This window comes from Colias eurytheme, chromosome 19 (genome assembly GCF_061535395.1).
Source record: "Colias eurytheme isolate Ceu_HAF_F1 chromosome 19, ilColEury1 Martin Lab GWU primary, whole genome shotgun sequence".
NCBI classification, from domain to species: Eukaryota; Metazoa; Arthropoda; class Insecta; order Lepidoptera; family Pieridae; genus Colias; species Colias eurytheme.
In genome coordinates, this window is record NC_142998.1 from 1,410,066 (window position 1) to 1,430,748 (window position 20,683).

Here is a 20,683-nt window from a genome sequence, read left to right on the forward strand (position 1 = left end):
TATCATAAATCATAGACTAATATAACACCTACAAATGTCATTATTGTGAACATGACAGTGACACTAATGATAAAAGTTCACTTCACACTTCACAGAATAGTGATAACAAAATATTTACTTTTTCAAAATTCAATGAATTACTGGAAACATCCTTGTGCTAGTGCATGTGATGTTTAAAAAATTACTATCCAAGTTTAGTCGATTGTTAGGTTCGCAGGCTAGGACTTTCGTCACACAGGAAAGGACTATGGGTCCAATTAAAACGATGCAAGAGCTTGGCTACGGTTTCAACGCCGGTAACTATAATAAATTATTGTTGATATTCCTATTTATCATGCGGTTGCTAAGTTTTTATAAATCGATTTCCAGATGGGCAATTGAGAAAGCTCGGTTCCGATGGTGTTTTAGGCGATGAACCGTTTGAATTCAATATCAGTAGCGATCATCAAGAATGCCAATCTCACTACGAAGTTCTTGGTGCTGCGGTGACTGAACACATTTACCAGCTTTTGGAGACTACAGAGAATCTATCTAGGTTACCCGTACCTAAAGGTACAACTTCAGAAAATGGTACATTTGTTTTTGTATCAAAAGACTATGATAAAAAGGACACTCTTTTAGTCTTGATACAAGGCACAGGCGCTGTTCGCGCTGGTCAATGGGCAAGATCGTAAGTATTTTTTACGTTAAGTATTGTATAATAAAATAACTAGGGAAAATAGTCATGGAGTATACTTGGCAAAAGAAACATGGAGTCTACTTGATAACTTTTTATTTAATTCATTGCTTTTAAACATTTAAACTGGTAAGTTATTGAATTTAATTAAAAATTGAATTAATGCCTCAGCCCCCGGAATCACAGACAATAGAAAATCTATTGTGTCGTGGCCCGATCGGGCTGCTCGGTGGTCAAAGGGTTAATTTATAACATGTTGCACTCTTACAATTGTATTAACTTTACAGGCTCATAATCAATGAAAATTTAGACAAAGGAACCCAAATTCCATACATCCAGGAAGCCGTCAATCGAGATTTTGGTATATTGGTCATGAATCCAAACGACACTCACAGAGGTGGCAAGAAAATTCCAAATAGCAGTTCTAGTGAAGAACATGCTACTTATGTGTGGAAGACATACATATCTGATTCAAAAGCTAAAAATGTTGTGATAATAGCCCATAGTTATGGGGGTTTATTAACTGTTATGTTATCTCAGAAGTTTAAAAGTGACTTTGAGAACAGAGTTAAAGCTGTGGCCTTTACAGATTCTGTACATTCCTTTTCTGGTGCTAAAATAACAGATGCTTTGAAAAAGGTAATCTCCTTTTTAATATATTTATAAACATGGAAATTGAATGATGTATGAAGGAGTTTTTACCATTAAAATTGTTGTTTGGTGGTAGTTTGTATACAGACTTATATTTATTTTGGAAGTGAGTTGGGATTTGGAAATATGAGTAATATGTCATTAAACTATGTACAAAATTTCCTTCTAAAATATATATAAATTTTATAATATAAATTATATTAACTTTTTATAGGTTGCAATAAATTGGATAGCTACTTCATCACCATTAGACACACCAATGAAGACTCCTGAGTTTGATATAACAAGATTATCAGCAGGTAATTTCATTGCTATATTTTTTTTTTTACTTCCTTTAGAGACATTTCTTACACCCTTTATATTTTTTTCATTTATTCCAGCTAAGTATTTTACTACTATTTGCAAATTTCTGTATACCCTGATAAAAGGATGAATAATTATTCTTTCTTTACAACAAAATTGAATTTGTTTTGTTATTATAAATGTTTTATTTTTACAGGTCATCCTCAACATGAAATGACGTCATATGCGTGTATGAGTTCTGTGTTCAAATTTATTGATAAGAAGTTAAAAAGTTAGCTAAGAAGTATTAGTTATCTATATTACATGCGCACAAAAATATATCAAACAAATTTCATCAATCTTACTGCAAAGGAATGGAATACCTTCACAGAGGAATACAGTGATAGTTTAGAGTAAATGGTCCCAATCTAGACAAGCATGCCCTTGCATCAATGCTAACCAACATATATTATTACTACTACTACTATATGCCATAGTCTATTTACTGACTATTTAATGTAAAAAAAAATAATAATACACTAGCGGTCTGCCCCGGCTTCGCCTGTGGTACCTACATGTTAAAACTATCCTATCTCTCAAGTTGGATCGAACTGCACATGTTACTATATGTGTTCGAATTATATTATAATCGGTTAAGTGGTTTAGGAGTCCATTGAGGACAAACATTGTGACACGAGATTTATATATATTAAGATAAGGCGCACACAAAGACAATAATAAATCTTATAAGATTTAAAATTTTTATTAAGTATGTACAATAAACAGTATAAATAATGTTTTTCAATAAAACAGTATATTTCACAAGCTTGTTTTATTTCTTCTTGCCCTTTGAGTAATTCTTCATCCAATATTTAATGTCTTGTTTATTGGCTCTCACACCTAGAACGGCAGATTTTGAATTAACGTCTTTCATTGCAAACGGTGAGAATCCAGCGATATAGTCAGGGTCTAATGCGTTAGTCTTGTTTCTAGCGAGTTTGCTAGCAAATCGTTTATGTATATGTTGATCTTCAGTGAGTATGGGATATTGGAAGTGTTGGCCACCTCTTGGTGTCGGCAAGCTAAATCGTTTGCCTCTAGCTGTTAGTGGTTTACGTCCGTTAATATGAATATGTTGGTTGCCATCATCGTCAACACTGACGGATACTTTTTTTAGAGTAGCATGACCACATTTAGGACAGAATAGCTTAGTCATTACACTGGTTGTTTTAAAGCAAGTTGTACAGCGGAAAATAAACGTGCGTAGATACCTGATGATTCTCCCATCAACTGCTGTAACGTTTAAACCTATTTGTTTCAGGACATTTTGCATGGCAAAGTCCGATGTTATACAAGCAACGTCTACATTCTTTTCCTCACATTCACCAAACTCTATTTCCTTTTTCTTTTCCTTTAGATTGCTCGGTGTTATCCATTCACTTCCATCATCATCATCATCACTTTCACTTTCATATTCTTCACTCTCTTCTTCACTTTCTTCTACCTGTAAAATAAAGTTCAAATATAATTTATGTCAAGTTATAAATAAATTTAAAAAGCAAGCTGTATTTCTTTGAGACTTATTTTTCACCAGACAATAATTACACTGAAATTCTGGTTCATATGATTTGGTTGAATAAAATGCACAAAGACATGCATTTTCATTTTGAGACTGGCTAAGATTTATATAATTTTTGATATCCTGCTTTACTGTTTAACGTTAATAACTCAGGCCCCGGAATCACAGACATAATAGAAAATCTATTGTGTTGTGGACCGATCGGGCCGTTCGGGGCTCAATGGGTTAACTAGTAAAATAATATATAATTATACCTTAACAATGAGATCAGCTGTCTCCTTATCATCCCTTAATTCCATATTCTTAATTTGTTCAGCAATTTCATCTGCCAATTTCTTGTCTTCATCATCTTCCTTATTTTCTTCAGCTGTCTCATGTGTAGGAATGGAACTGTCATCAATGGTATCTGCAACTATTGTGTCTGAATTCTCTATATTTGTTATCTCTTCTGCTTTTTCATTTTTGCTTTTATCATCTGTACCAGCGTTATAACCCGGTAACCCAGTTACTTTAACAGTTTTCTGCATCGTTGGTTCCGTTTTTAAATGTTCGATTCCAACTAATTCTTTTTCCATTTGATAAGTTAGAGCCATTACTTTTATGTCAGTGGCAGAGAGACTCGTATAATCACCTGTCTTTTTCGAAAACTCTGTGATGAATTTGATGCTTTCAGTGAATACATCTTTAACTTTTAAGTCGTATGGTAAAACAACAAGTTTTCTTCGCTGACGATCGTTGGTTATTTCATCAACTACTTCTTGGACTGTGTATATGTTTTCCGCAATATTTTGTAGATTCTCAGCTTTAATAAACGCTGTCGTATCGACGACTAGATGTTTAATTAACTTCGACATATTCGCTGCATAAATAAAGTTTTTGCAATTTAATGTACAGTAGGTATAACCAGGTATAACACGTGCACTGGAAATTGTTAAACAAAACGTGACAATGACATTTGTGAATTGCCATGCCATTTGGCCAAGAAGCTTTTATCTTGCTTTTATCTAAAGCCGAAGTAAAGCCGGGTATCCACGCCGTGGATTGCGAACACTCCCCGTTTTCCAATTACAGCACTAGAGCGTATATGCGGCATAATGCTTACGTTGAATGTTCCAACTACAGCAACGCTTCGCACAATCGAGCACTAGAAAAAGTCCCCGTTTTCCAATTACAGCACTAGAGCGCATTGTGCGGCATAATGCTTAAGGTTGAATGTTCCAACTACAGCAACGCTTCGCACAATCGAGCACTAGAAAAAAAATGCGCGTGAATTGATGCGTGCAATCGATTTATCGTTATAGTATCGTTATAGTAAATAATAATTGTTGGAAAAAATTTAAAGCTTTCGTTTCATTGTAGTTTTTTAGAAATAATCAAAGTTAATTCAAATTGTGTTAAAAAAATAAATATAAGTATGGATGAAATAATCAAAATCCAAATTACTTAAATTAACCGTAAATATTTTTCAAAATTATTATGTACTTATACCAATTTATTTACACATTAATGAGGTTATTGCTAACTATGAATATTTTTTTTTTCAAGTCTGAACTTTAGCGCAACCTGCTGGTGCGTTTCATGTTCCAATTAAGCATCAGCATAATTCGGCATTGTGCGGCACTGAGTCGCATTATGCTCTGTAATTGGAAAACAGCCAAGTGGATACTGAAGCCAACATTAACTTGTAACAAGAAAATATGACGTTGAATGACGCCTGTATGTTTTTTTATCCCTTTCACACCTAGGTAGTTAGTTAGGTGTGAAAGAGATAAAAAAACATATAGGCGTCATTCAAGGCCATATTGTCTTGTTACAAGTTAATGTTCATACTGAAATCTCCAGTGTATTAGATACATTAGATAAAAGCTCAGAGGAATAAACCTAGGTTTATTGCTCTGAGGATAAAAGCTTCTTGATTGGCACAGAACATATTATAATATTCGTAATATACTCAGGGGAGGTCATGAACGTCATTTTTAACGTTCATGATATTTTTTTTTTCATAAATACGCTCAGAGGAATAAACCTATAGAGTACTTGTATCGAGCGTATACAATTTACATATATTTGTTTCTCTCTATCTAAAGAAAACGTCGTATGAAAGAATGAGATAGCTATAGACTACAAGCTACGTTTCAACATAGTCATGGCACCATTTTTACTATAGGTACGTATTTAGATAGATAGAAGGTGATAGTGATGGGATGTGCTTCAATCGATAAAATCGTGAATGCATTTTGCATTTACGGTTTCGTGAAATAATAAATAATAAAAAAAACAAAATTAATCATAAATTTCAGTTGAATACATTATTTGTTTAATCCTACGAATATAATAAATGCGAAATTATGCGAGAATGGATAACTTTCTCTTTCACTGCTGAACCGATTACAATGAAATTTTGTACATACACACATAGGATAGGTTTTATACCGGAAATCCCACGTGAACGGGAACTGTGCGGGATTTTCTTTAAAAACGCGGGCGGAAAGCTAGTATATTTTAAAATAAATTTTAAAACTTGAAATGTAACTAATTTAAAATAAAGATCAATAAAGTTAAAGGAGTGAGGAGAAAGGCACAGTCAGCATGAATTTTAACAAGTTCATAAAAGGACAGTCTTAAAGAAAACATTTTCCTTACATCCTACTAATAAAGCGAAAGTTTGTGAGGATGGATGTTTGTTACTCTTTCACGCGAATGGGCGTATTCAGAAAGAAAGCTTGAAACTTATAAGTGCTTATAAGCGCTTATCAGCGCTTATAAGCGCTGGTAACCCGCGCAGGAAAATATAATATGAACATGCGCTTATAAGCGCTGATCGGCGCCGACAAGTTCCAACAAGTTTCAACAAACTTGTCGGCGCCGATCAGCGCTTATAAGTTTCAAGCTTTCTTTCTGAATACGCCCTATACTACTAAACCGATTACAATGAAATTTGGAAAAATTACTTTTGATCCCGTAAATCCCACAGGAATGGGAAATATGCGGGTTTTTCTTTGAAAACGCATGTATATTAAGTATGTATTTCAATAGTAGTTTCTCATCTATGAGAACTGTCATTTAATCAACCGTTTAATTTTCACATAGTTACACATTTAAAGTAAATGTGTAAAAAAATTTCCAAATAAAAATTCACTCACACACAAATGTATTTATTATCTAAAGGAACAAAAAAACGTAAGCGTAAGATTGCACAATTCTTCTAGAGTATCCATCTTGATAACACGCAGGCTCGAAATGCAGTGAACACAATCTAGCAAATTTCGACGGCGTCCAATCTACACGTCTCATGTTTTATACCCATTTTTTATTTAGCTCTGGAAATCTAAAACAAAATGAATTAATTATTAATCTAAAAGAGAAACAACAAACTAAACAGATAAGTCAAATATTTATTTATTTATTTATTAATAAAACAACCACGTGGTATTTTTTTTCCTGCTGTAGAAAATTTACATCTATTATTTGCTACAACAACTACATATAAATCTGATATAAGAAACAAAATAAATAAATCAACGTTAATATGAAATAGATTTTTTGTCATAAATCGATAATATACGCTAGATGTGTTACAACACTACGGTGGTAAACAAAATGCCAAACGTGATAATATTGTGACATTTTTTAAAAATTATTTAATTCTTTTGTATTCCACAACCCCATAAAGTGGGTAAATGTTACAGTTACAACATAAACTTATAAAAAAGCGCTTGATAAAACCTTCAAATAGGGTTAGAACATAAATATTTATCAATTTGCTGAAAATCACTTACCGATGGAAAGATATTTCTTCATTGTTTTCATCCAAAACTCCCATTCGACTAGTAATAGCCGGTAGCTAAACATACAATAGTCATTTTAGCACACTTACAAATAAAAAGAAACACTATACACTTTATATTTTCTAAATATTTCGTTAAAAACACTTGACGCACTGAGCCCACCAGCTGGTTGGAAAACAAACTGACTGCCGGCGCGCTACGTTTGAAGACAGTGCAGATACTCTATCGCTATCTCAATCTGACTTATGCTGTTATTGACTAAGAGTAAGTAGATTAGAAAATATGTATTTTGTTCTGTCTCAATATAAGCTCTCTATAGGTTTATTCCTCTGAGTAAATACGAGTGGCAACTGGCAACTCTCTTAGTGTGACGTTAAATGTCTGTTGCATTTTGTCAAAAATAGAAATAGAATTAATATAGAAACAAAATTTTCCAATTTCTGTTTTTAACAGTTTTAATGCCTGTACTTTCATAAAAAAAACAATTTAGTATTTGTTTTAAGTAATTATTTATTTTTTACTTCAAATGTTTTATTGTTATTATTTTAGCCTAAGTTAAAATAAAAATGAATTCTAAAAGGGGTAAGCGTAATAAAGGGAGTAAGGTTTTTCCAATTGCTGAATCCGTCAGCATAGCTTTGAAGATACAACTGGATAAGTTTCTCAGTGATGAAAATGAGACGGAACTCGATTTGCCCTCCTTTTTATCTGCTCAAGAACGGGCTTTCATGCATAGGACTGTGTACAAATTGGGGCTGAAGTCAAAGTCGCGCGGGAAAGGTAAATTAATATTTAAGTGCTTCTTTGAATAGTTTATTGATTACAAGCAATTTACAATTCCATGATGTATCTTTTACAGCTGGTGTCTTTTAATGCAAATTATTTAATAAAACTTGTTTGTTTGTGTGTAAACTTGTGTATGTTATCATTGACTTTTATTATGATTCTTAGTTAATAAATAATGAGCATTGAATAATTGAATAATGTACATAAACAAATACCAACAAAATGTCTGTTCTTTAGTATGTTAAAAGTTTTCAAACCGTAGAGTAGTCTGTTTGTTTATTACCACCTTCTTACAATCTTAAACAACTATAAAGTAATATACAACTTGGCTCAATGTATACTTATGAAATTATGCATTCCACTATTTTTTTTATCTTCTGTATTGTTGATTTTGTGTGTAATTAAGAATTATTATCTATAAATGAAAATATTATATGAAGCTGTGCGAAAAGATATTGTTTTAGATACCTAGCGATACTAGTGAACAATTTTTACATTGTAGTTGTTTTTATTCAGTAAGATTATTTTATAACTAGATTTGCCTTTAATCTTCATCTACATCTTTCATCGATAAAAATAAAATTTTATAAATAAAATACCCTCTATTTATGAATTTTAAGTGTATTGATCATTAAAATATTTTTTTATTTCATCCAATTGAGTCTGAGATTAGCATGTAGCATAGAGATTATTATTTTAATATAAGCATGTTGGTAGATTGCATAATACCTTGAATGTTTCCTGTAAAAGGACCTATTACGGCCTGCTATGTCTGAATTTCTGATCAAGAAACAAAATGTATGCATCCAGGCTTGTTGAATATACCCGTTCTATGACCATTTCAGGTGTAAACCGATACATGACGATCTACAAAAGGATTGGATCGACAATAATCCAAAATGACGCAAAGCTTATACTCGACTCAAACATGCGATGCACAATTACGGAACTGTTCAATGCATTTCCCATAACTAGTAAAGAGAAGGAGGACCTTAGCTGTTGTCCGGAGAAAGAAAGGAGCCCCCAATTGGCCCATAAGAGTATGGGACAGTTAAACAATGGTGTGGCCCAGGTGAGATATAAACTGTCTTTCCACAAAAAACTTTAGACAGGGTTTAACTATTATTATTATATTACGTACTAGCTTTCCACCCACAGCTTCGCCTGCGCAGTCAAAGAAAAACCCGCATAGTTCCCGTTCCCGTGGGATTTCCGGGATAAAACCTATCCTATTTCCCGGAGTAAAAAGTAGCCTATGCCTTTCTCGGGTATCAAAATATCTCTATACCAAATTTCATGCAAATTGGTTCAGTAGTTAAGGCGTGATTGAGTAACAGACAGACAGACAGAGTTACTTTCGCATTTATAATGTTAGTATGGATTTCACATAGACAACTATTAAAGTGACAGATCCCTGGTTTAAAGTTAGACTGTGTTTAAATTGTTTTGTGGTAAGACCATTATTGTTTCTTATTTTTTCACACATATGCAAAGTGGTGTTAAATTATTATTAGTTGTTAGAGCTGCTCAGAACATGTTTCTTTGCAGCTGTTAAGAACTTTCTACTTTTTAGCTATTTGCTGAAAAAAAATAGGATACAATTTATAAATGTCTTTCAGATTCCAAACACTTCATACAACCCAGAATTAATAAAGTTCAGAGAGAAGTTACCTGTATATGAGCAGCGACATGAGTTAATGAACGCTATCAATTCTAACCAGGTTTGTCAGCTTTTTGTCTTTCTATACTTTAGAAATAATCTATGTGTTTAATATTATCACACATAGTTATTTCACATTTTGTTGTCTATTGCATTTCCGTGTTTAGCAGTATATCCATAATATATGTTAAAAGTTACTGTTTCTTTTAATTTGAAATGTATGGTCTTAAATTTAAAATTCCTTATAAATAACACTATCTTACTACTAACTTTAATTTTAATAACTTCAATTTTAATTCATAAAAACTGTCCAAATAAAAAAAAAATAGATCTATTATCAAACAATAAATAATTATCACTATGGCTTTAGGTGATCATAGTGGCCGGCGCTACAGGGTGCGGCAAAACGACGCAGTTACCGCAACTCGTGCTCGAACACTGTCAAGAGCACAAACAGCCCGTGCGGATATACTGCACACAGCCAAGACGGATATCGGCTGTATCTGTAGCCGAAAGGGTAATACTAATTTTATAAAGCTGAAGTATTTTTTTGTTTATTTGTTTGAATCTTAGGAACTACTGGTCCGATTTGAAAAATTCGGTGTTAGATAGTCTTATTATCGAGGAAGGCTATAGGCTATATAACATCACGCTAAAACCAACAGGATCGGAGCCACGCGGGTGAAACCGCGGGGCGCAGCTAGTGTTTCATATTGGCGGGTTATGCAGTGTGTTCTTAAATGACCCAGCTTCTGTAATTATCATATTAAAATCTATACAATAAAAATGAATCGCTAAATGCGTTGGTAACCACAAAACTCGAGAACGGCGGAACCGATTTCGTTAATTATTTTTTTTTATAATATTCCTTGAAGTACGAGGATGGTCTTATTGAGAGAAAATGTAAACATGTACCATGGGCGAAACCGGAGCGGACCGCTGGTTTACTATAAAGTTATTTTGTTTACTGAGAAAATTTTTAAATCTATTATTTTAATATCTGTCTATTCATAACTCACTATATAAATAAACAATAAAAAACAGGTGGCATACGAGCGCATGGAGAAGATAGGCCAATCCGTTGGCTACCAAATAAGACTAGAGTCGCGCGTGAGTCCGCGCACAGTACTGCACTACTGCACTAACGGTGTGCTTCTGCGAACACTAATGGCTGGTGACGATGCGCTAACTGGTGAGACAATACACTACACTACACGACATTACACGATACTTTACTACAATACACTACACGACACTACACCACACTAAACTCTCCACTATACTACACGACAAAACAGCACAAAACACCACGCCACACACCCTTGTTCTTGTTCCTTCTGGAAGATTACCCTATTAGTTTTTTTGTCCGGGTCCTTTGAGGCGGATATAGACTAGCAAGCTACTTCTTTACTAGTTCTTTATCTTCTACTAGCTTCCGCCCACGACTTTGTACGTGCATCCCCGTTTTTCCCCGTTCCCGCAAGAATTTCGGGAAATCTACCTGCATGCCAAATTTCAGCCCGATACGTCCAGTGGTTTGGGCTGTGCGTTGATAGATTACTATATCAGTCACCTTTGAGTTTTATCAATAACAAAATACAAACACAGTATAATATTGTCTAAACTGTGTATAAAATATGGACATTTCCCCTTCCCAGGTGTAACACACGTGTTCGTGGACGAAGTGCACGAACGCGACAAGTTCAGCGACTTTTTGCTCATAGCGTTGCGTGATGCACTCGCTCGCATCAAGGATCTGAAAGTTATACTCATGTCCGCTACCATGGATACGCAGATATTTTCAAGGTAAGGGTCAAGGACATTTTGGCGGTAAAAAGGGTTATGTACATTGTCATAGATTTTCATTAATTGTTCGTTTTTGGTTGTCTTTTTTTATGTATCAAATTTACTATTAAATGTTTCTAGGGTTCCGTACCTAAAGGGTAAAACGGGACCCTATTACTAAGACCTCGTTGTCTGTCTGTCTGTAAGTTGGTGTCCAGGCTGTATCTTATAAACCGTAATAGCTAGAAAGCTGAAATTTCACAAATTATGTATTTCTGATGTCGCTATAACGACAAATTAATACTAAAATTAATTAATTAAAACTATTATTACTCATTATTGTTGTGTTGCTTTAATTTTAATTAAGTATTGTATTCTGTATCAATTGTGTTTGTTATTATTGTGGTCAAATAAATGATCTTTCTTTCTTTCTTGTCTTTCAAAACTACGAAAACTTATTACTCACATAAAAACAAAATTGCAGATACTTCAACAGTTGTCCCGTGATCACGATTCCGGGCCGACTCCACGATGTACAGCGCCATTATTTAGAGGACGTGCTAAAGTTGACGAAGTATAGTAACAAGAAAATGGCGAAGGTCGAACGCGAGTTGAAAGCTAGTATCAAGCCCGGCCACGGTTATTGGTCGCAGTCGCAGCTTGAAGGTGAGGCATTTTTCATAATATTTCTTAATTAAAGGCCGGTTTCTGAATTGAGAATTTAAATTTATAAAAAATGGAAAAAATTCGATCACTCAGCGGGACTCGAACCCGCATCCTTTCGCGCCATTCCGGGGCGGATGCCTGACCAACTCAGCCACTCGTGACCCGCCAGAGCAATCGAATTTATTCTATTCTTTCAGTTTTATGTGTCTAAGGGACACACCACGCGATCGAATTTTTTCTATTCTTTATAAATTTTTATTTATATCGAACAGAGAATTGCTTTAAAAAGCTTAGGTCACACACAAGAAAATATTTAAGCAGCATTTATGCATATTTTCACACGTTTGTCTTGTCAAATATTTAATGCAGAAACCTTAATTCGGATATATTATTAAAATTTAAATGCAATGACTTTAAAAGTTGATGACATTGGATTCTTTATATCTTTATTCCATTGTCCTTGTTCCCTAAGTATCCATAGAATCCACGTGCTGAGTACAGAAACCGAATATTGTTTCAAATTCTTGCAAAATATACTAGCTAAATAGACCGATTATTTATTTGAATCTTAAGATACACGTTTTAAGATTCAAATAATCGGTCTATTTAGCTAGCATATTTTACAAGAATTTGAGACAATATTCGGTTTCTGCATTCAGCACGTAATATTCAATGCCATGGATACTTAGGTAACAAGGATCGATACAACGTGTATCTGACGATAAATTAAAACTAATATAAATACTCAATAACAGGACAGAAACAAGCTGAAATAATAGAAGAGAAAGATAGTCTAGACCCCGCTATGCAGGCGGACATGGACGAATTCTTGGACGAGTGCTTCAATGAGGGTAGTTTGGTAAGTGATATCTTCTTCTTAATTAATGACGAAGTAAAAACTTAACAAAGTAATATTATAAGTGACACTTTATTAGTGACACAATATGCAAGATTGTAAACTGTCGAAAAACTGTGATTCGATTCGTAACTGTGATTAAAGTTTAGTGAATTATTTATCAGGTGATTATAAATTTATATAATCTATCCGATAAATTGTGAAATTGTACACGACGAACAATACTTCGCGCGCTATTGGTTTAACGGATAATATGGTCTTAATTAACCCAGGCTAGAATTTAAAAACTATATAGAAATAAGAGTAAGTATTGTAACTCCATCGACTAGTAACCTGTCGTAAACTGCACTTGACGTACTCTTGGTGAAAGTAAATACTCGATATAAAACCTAACTGTGAGCTTTTGTAAAGTGACGAGAGAACTGAGCTTTTATAAAGTGACGATGTAACTGAGTTTTTGTAACTGAGCTTTTATAACTGAGCTTTTATAAAGTGACGGGAGAACAGAGCTTTTATAAAGTGACGATGTAACTGAGCTTTTGTAACTGAGCTTTTATAACTGAGCTTTTATAAAGTGACGATGTTACTGAGCTTTTGTAACTGAGCTTTTATAAAGTGACGATGTAACTGAGCTTTTGTAACTGAGCTTTTATAAAGTGACGATGTATCTGAGCTTTTATAACTGAGCTTTTATAAAGTGACGATGTAACTGAGCTTTTGTAAACTGACGATGTAACTGAGCTTTTGTAAACTCACGATGAAATAGCGAGCGTTTGTATGCAGAAAGCTCACACGGTTTTTGTTGGACAAGTTGACACATTGTTACGAAGCGTATTTTTCCGACTGTTTACAATCTCGCGATATAGATTATAATCTACCGGTGATAACAATTTTACTGCGACAGATACAAATTATGAACAAGAATTTTTTGGTTTTTCTATTATCTTAAATGTACGTGTGCGGCTGCTCGGTATCTTCGTGGACTGCGGTAGCTGTCTTCGTGGACAGATGGGACAGCAATGTCTTGACTCTTGAGACATTGGACTAAAATCCATGTCTGTGATATATCATGATCTTGTCATGGGAATAAGATTGTTTTTAATATTAGATAGAATTATAATACTAACATAGTTTTTAAGGCCATTTTACTAGCAACTATATGGATATTAAATTTATTTGAAATAAATGAAATAAATAATGTATAATTGTATAGTGTGTGTGTGTGTGTGCAGGACTCGTTCAGCCAGGTGCTGTACATGTTCCTGTCGGAGGGCGTGAGTGTGGACGCGCGGTGTAATGTATAGTGTGTGTGTGTGCGCAGGACTCGTTCAGCCAGGTGCTGTACATGTTCCTGTCGGAGGGCGTGAGTGTGGACGCGCGGTGTAATGTATAGTGTGTGTGTGTGCGCAGGACTCGTTCAGCCAGGTGCTGTACATGTTCCTGTCGGAGGGCGTGAGTGTGGACGCGCGGTGTAATGTATAGTGTGTGTGCGTGTGTGCAGGACTCGTTCAGCCAGGTGCTGTACATGTTCCTGTCGGAGGGCGTGAGTGTGGACGCGCGGTGTAATGTATAGTGTGTGTGTGTGCGCAGGACTCGTTCAGCCAGGTGCTGTACATGTTCCTGTCGGAGGGCGTGAGTGTGGACGCGCGGTGTAATGTATAGTGTGTGTGTGTGCGCAGGACTCGTTCAGCCAGGTGCTGTACATGTTCCTGTCGGAGGGCGTGAGTGTGGACGCGCGGTGTAATGTATAGTGTGTGTGTGTGCGCAGGACTCGTTCAGCCAGGTGCTGTACATGTTCCTGTCGGAGGGCGTGAGTGTGGACGCGCGGTGTAATGTATAGTGTGTGTGTGTGCGCAGGACTCGTTCAGCCAGGTGCTGTACATGTTCCTGTCGGAGGGCGTGAGTGTGGACGCGCGGTGTAATGTATAGTGTGTGTGCGTGTGTGCAGGACTCGTTCAGCCAGGTGCTGTACATGTTCCTGTCGGAGGGCGTGAGTGTGGACGCGCGGTGTAATGTATAGTGTGTGTGCGTGTGTGCAGGACTCGTTCAGCCAGGTGCTGTACATGTTCCTGTCGGAGGGCGTGAGTGTGGACGCGCGGTGTAATGTATAGTGTGTGTGTGTGCGCAGGACTCGTTCAGCCAGGTGCTGTACATGTTCCTGTCGGAGGGCGTGAGTGTGGACGCGCGGTGTAATGTATAGTGTGTGTGTGTGCGCAGGACTCGTTCAGCCAGGTGCTGTACATGTTCCTGTCGGAGGGCGTGAGTGTGGACGCGCGGTGTAATGTATAGTGTGTGTGCGTGTGTGCAGGACTCGTTCAGCCAGGTGCTGTACATGTTCCTGTCGGAGGGCGTGAGTGTGGACGCGCGGTGTAATGTATAGTGTGTGTGTGTGCGCAGGACTCGTTCAGCCAGGTGCTGTACATGTTCCTGTCGGAGGGCGTGAGTGTGGACGCGCGGTGTAATGTATAGTGTGTGTGTGTGCGCAGGACTCGTTCAGCCAGGTGCTGTACATGTTCCTGTCGGAGGGCGTGAGTGTGGACGCGCGGTGTAATGTATAGTGTGTGTGTGTGCGCAGGACTCGTTCAGCCAGGTGCTGTACATGTTCCTGTCGGAGGGCGTGAGTGTGGACGCGCGGTGTAATGTATAGTGTGTGTGCGTGTGTGCAGGACTCGTTCAGCCAGGTGCTGTACATGTTCCTGTCGGAGGGCGTGAGTGTGGACGCGCAGCACTCGGCGTGCGGCCGCACCGCCCTGCACGCGGCCGCCGCCAGGGGACTGACGCACACGGCTCAGCAGATACTGCGCATTGGTACGTTACTCCTGTGTCCATAAAAAATATATTTCTATTAAAAAAAAATTCTGCGTCACATATTAATTTGGATTCTTTGACAATACTTTAACCTAAAATTGTTTTGGGTAATTACTGAGTTTTTGCATTAAACGTTCTGAACTTGTTCTATTTGAAATAACCTAATTTTTGGTTTTTAGGGGCCGACCCGTCAATAAAAGATAAAAATGGTAAAACGGCGTACGATTACGCCGTCGATGGGGGTCACACGGAATGCGCTAAAGTCCTCGCTACATTTAATCATATCGAAGAACCCAAAAATAATGTTGAAGAAGACAGTGCAGCTGATAACTTCCTGCTAGATGTTTATCATCACTCGTTCTCAGAAGAGTTGATAGATCACGAGCTCATGTTAGCTTTAGTGAAGCATATACATTTAAATATGGCTAAAGGCAGCATTCTCATATTCCTTCCTGGATACGATGATATAGTGAGCTTAAGGGATATGATTCAGGCGTGCCCTGAAATGAACACACTGAAGTACCAAATATTCACATTACATAGTAATATGCAAACACTGGATCAGAAGAAAGTGTTTAACCCGTTGCCAAATGCGAGAAAAATTATCATATCGACAAATATAGCTGAAACTTCTATCACCATTGATGATGTGGTCTACGTTGTGGATTCGTGTAAAGTTAAAGAAAAGTATTATGAGTCAAATGGTGGAGTTTGTTCTTTGCAATGCGTTTGGACGTCCAGAGCCTGTTGCCAACAGAGAGCCGGTCGCGCGGGACGAACGCAACCGGGACATTGCTTCCACATGTGTTCCAAGAGACGTTTCAACTCTCTGCCACTTAATTCCGTGCCAGAAATACTTCGTGTTCCATTACAAGAACTATGCCTTCATACAAAACTTTTAGCGCCAGGAAACACTCCGATAGCAGATTTCCTTTCTAAAGCTCTCGAACCGCCGTCATTCCTGGCCGTCAGAAATGCAGTTACTCTGCTCAAGACAATCGGAGCGTTGACTCCAATGGAAGATTTGACGGAAATCGGACAGAATTTACTTGATCTTACAGTTGAACCAAAATTAGGCAAAATGTTGCTTTACGCTTGCGTAATGAAGTGTCTAGATCCAATACTAACAATAGTGTGCAGCTTATCAAATAAAGAGCCGTTCCAAATATCAATGAAACCAGAAAATAGGAAGAAAGGCAGCTTGGCGAGGAAAGAATTCGCAGCTTGTAGTTATTCTGATCACATGGCTCTGCTTAGAGCTTTCCAAGCGTGGCAGATAGCTAGATCTAATGGCAAAGAGAAAGCATTTTGCGCCAAAAATCTTATTTGTGGTGCCACAATGGAAATGATCGTCGGATACCGTTCACAGTTATTGGCTCAGTTGAGAGCCTTATGCTTAGTGAAGGCAAGAGGATCCGGTGATATAAAAGACGTCAACTTAAACTCTGAAAAATGGCACGTCGTTAAAGCGGTGCTAGTCAGTGGATTGTATCCGTCCATAGCTCGTGTAGACCGAGATTCTTGTTCATTGCGAACATCAAAGGAAGTGAAAGTTGCATTTCATCCGAGTTCGACCTTACATGTGGGTGGAGGATTGAATGGCTCCAAAAAATCAGTGCCAGGCTTGCCTACAGATTGGGTTGTGTTCGAAGAAATATCGCGAGTTGGAAGATTTTGCTTTATCCGTTGTAACACTTTGGTCACACCGTTAACGGTGGCGTTATTCGGTGGGCCGTTAAGATTGCCAGCTGGAGCATTAACGCAACGAGCCAATCCTCCAGGATTATCCAGTGATTCAGACAGCGAGGCGGACGAGAATAACTCTTCACCCGATACAGCGGTTTTAACGTTGGACGACTGGATAGCGTTCACTGCGGATGCCTCAGATGCTATAAGCGTTTATTATTTGCGACAAAAATTGTGCGCTCTAGTCATTCGTCGAATGTCCAACCCGGGCAAGGCGATGACGCCACTCGACGAACAGATTCTCAATACCGTCGTTCACGTATTAGGTGCGGAAGAGAAAAACATTGGACTGAACCAACCCGCTGGTATTGGACAACGACCGAAACCCCTAACAGTGGACTCGCCGCTCTGGCGGACGAGAGAAGAAGAACAGTACCGTCATGAGAATAAATACTACCCGCAGAACAGTCAAAATGATTTCGCCAATAGTTTTTATCAAGGATACGGATACAGAAATGGCCAGAGACCGTGGAGGAACGATGGTATGCCGCAAGGGTTTTCTCCACAGTCCTATAGTGGACCGAAGAGTCCAATGTCGCCAAACGGAAAGACTTTATTAGCGAATATAGAGAAATACGCAGAGAACGGGGAGAGCAATACGCGGTATTTTATCGTGAAGGCGGACGACTTGCACACCGTGGACATGGCTCAAGCGAGCGGCAGCTACCCCTTCACACAGAACACTCTTAAGAAAATGCAGAGAGCTAAACAGGTGAGAATTTTCGATTTATTGCTTTCTCATATTTTTTCGTATTATAAAGTCACAACTTTTTGAAGTGCATCAGATTTGGCGATTCAATTTTATAAAAGCGCTTATATTAGCTTCACCTGTATATTTGTATGTAACCGACTCCTTTATATTTCATTTTGAAAATTTAATTCGATGGAAAGATTTAGTTAAAACTTCGCATAATTATTAAGGATCGGTGACACTACAATATGTAACATTGTAATGGGCCTATCTAAATCCAACTTGTTTCAATATTTTGCAAAGGAGGTATGAGCCAGCCGATACATTATTAAATTCGTTATTAAAGTAAAACTTCTTTAAGCGCGTTGAGAATAAAATTTCAAGGTTGGGTCATGGCATTACCGTCACATCATGGAGTAAGGCGACGATTTTGGTATCTTTGAATCTTATAAATTTATAAAAAATAGAAAAAATCCGATTACGAGGCCCCGCATCCTTTCACGCCACCGAGTGGCTGAGTTGGTCAAGTATCCGCCCCGGATTGGCGTGAAAGGATGCGGGTTCGAATCTCGCCTCGCGGTCGAATTTTTTCTATTAAAATTCATATTTATTAAGCATTTGAATGCCATAAAACAAAAAATATCAAGATCTTTGAATCTCGTTAAAGAAGTTTCACTTTTGACACGTGTGCTCGGCACACACGCTCATTATGATGACAAACTATATTATGATGACGGGCACAGGAGGGCAGTCGCGTGGTGGCGATATTCTCGTGCGGGGCGGAGTGCCGCGTGACGGGCGCCGCCGCGCTCGCTGACGGCGCCGCGCTAGAGTGGACGCACAACGCGCACGTGCCCTTCCATATGCTGCGGTGAGCTTATCTATATTCTATACTTACTAGATTTCCGCCCGCGGCTTCGCCCGCGTTTTCAAAGAAAAACCCGCATAGTTCCCGTTCCCGTGGAATTTCCGGGATAAAACCTAGCCTATGTGTTAATCCAAGTTACCCTCTATATGTGTGCTAAATTTCATTGTAATCGGTTCAGTAGTTTTTACGTGAGAGAGTAACAAACATCCATACATCCATACTTACAAACTTTCGCCTTTATAATAGTAGAGATTGTCTAATCTAAAAATGAACGCCCCTCCACTGTGTTTACGCTCACATTCAAAGTACGTGTATAGACGCAATACACACAAATTGGTCTGCCTCATTGGTCGTTCAGTCCTCCAGTCCCGTCCATGCCCGAACGACAGGACCAGTTGGCCAACTAGTGCATAAATGACGCGATGCACGACAGAACGGACGTGTCATTCCGTACATAGCGAACTCTCCCCGCCATACAATGCTAGGCACCTGAACTGATCGCCCGATTAGTTGACAAATCAGTGCGCGAGTGTCAAAGTTTGAAGTAGAATCGACGCGCGCACACATATAAAGTGGTTCAATAATTATTTGTCCTCACACATTGAAACAATTAAGTTTAGTGGAGGGGCGTTCATTTTTAGATTAGACAATCTATAGTAGGATATTATAAAGCTGAAGAGTTTGTTTGTTTGAACGCGCTAATCTCAGGAACTACTTAGCCGATTTGAAAAATTCTTTCGGTGTTAGATAGCCCATTTATCGAGGAAGGCTATATATCATCACGCTAATATCAACAGGAGCGGAGCAATGCGAGTGAAACCGCGGGGAACAGCTAGTATTTTATATCATCACTAGTTTGCCACCCGTGGCTTCGCCCACGTTGTCTAAAAGCTAATAAATTATGTACTTAAATCTACCTCTTCAATCCCTATCTATTAAAAAACCGCATCAAAATTTTTGCGTAGTATTAAAGATTTAACTTTTATTTTTATCTATAAAAATACTGTAACTTATTTTCAACATTTTATAACCATTTATTTGTTTTATAACCAGGTATGTTTTATTTATTAATAGTCAACTTCCTTTCCAGCCACGTTACCAACTCGCTAGCCGGTAACGCGCGAGTTACTGGCGCTAGAGACGGTACCGAGATCTGTTCGAACTCGGGCCGAGCTCTCCTCTCGGCACTGGCCCAACGCCGCAGACACACACACACACCCCGCCCCATACAGAAACACCCCACGGATCAATAGCGACCAGCCACCCGTACACACGATCTCAACATACCGTGTACAGACCTCACTCTAGATTACCCATTACACTCACTGTATACAGACTTCGAAACACAATACTTCGATCTCGAAAGAACAGAGTTTCAAACGCAAGATGTAGATTTTCAACTCGCCCGCGCGCAGGATATCGCGCAAGGGTACTTCGACTTCACGGAACAATATACTGGGCTGGTTAACGCGGAATTTCCGCTAGATATCGATTCGTACGCTCACTACTATTCGAACCCGTGTAAAACTAAACCGTCCACAGATAAATATTTTAGTGATACGCAAATCCAATCGCCTCCTTATGCCGCGACGCAACCTAACCTACCCGTTACACAAATGTCTTTTCAAAGCCGGGCAAACGATCAGCTTGTTTTCGATCGTCCAAATAATGAAAACGTCAAGAGAACGTTTGCGACGGAACGATACCGTTCAAAAACTAAGAAGAATATAAATGACATTTATTACGCAGAAGCAACATCGCAATCGCTTTTTTATGACAATACCCGGAAGCAATACGGTTCATTCGATGATATTAAAGATATTGCTACTGTAAATTTACAT

General features: G+C 37.9%; 3 protein-coding genes across 3 annotated transcripts; 2 read left to right on the forward strand and 1 right to left on the reverse strand.

Moving 5' to 3' along the window:
• The first annotated feature begins 81 nt into the window (after positions 1–81).
• LOC149899962 (FAM172 family protein homolog CG10038) lies at positions 82–2,408 on the forward strand. The gene is made up of 5 exons (XM_090113092.1): positions 82–296; positions 370–670; positions 964–1,315; positions 1,542–1,626; positions 1,827–2,408. Exons 1-5 carry the CDS (start codon positions 170–172, stop codon positions 1,904–1,906), a joined length of 945 nt encoding a protein of 314 aa, XP_089969218.1. The 5' UTR covers positions 82–169; the 3' UTR covers positions 1,907–2,408.
• LOC149899963 (RNA-binding protein NOB1) lies at positions 2,354–4,131 on the reverse strand. The gene is made up of 2 exons (XM_090113090.1): positions 3,443–4,131; positions 2,354–3,113 (listed from the first exon to the last, which is right to left on the reverse strand). The coding sequence occupies exons 1-2, from the start codon at positions 4,040–4,042 to the stop codon at positions 2,442–2,444; spliced, it is 1,272 nt and encodes a 423-aa protein (XP_089969216.1). The 5' UTR covers positions 4,043–4,131; the 3' UTR covers positions 2,354–2,441.
• A 3,268-nt stretch (positions 4,132–7,399) lies between these two features.
• LOC149899964 (3'-5' RNA helicase YTHDC2-like) lies at positions 7,400–20,095 on the forward strand. The gene is made up of 12 exons (XM_090113221.1): positions 7,400–7,756; positions 8,608–8,834; positions 9,382–9,483; positions 9,793–9,939; positions 10,467–10,614; positions 11,081–11,228; positions 11,692–11,873; positions 12,629–12,732; positions 15,396–15,537; positions 15,717–17,995; positions 18,718–18,845; positions 19,933–20,095. Exons 1-12 carry the CDS (start codon positions 7,543–7,545, stop codon positions 20,093–20,095), a joined length of 3,984 nt encoding a protein of 1,327 aa, XP_089969347.1. The 5' UTR covers positions 7,400–7,542.
• The last annotated feature ends 588 nt before the right edge of the window (positions 20,096–20,683 follow it).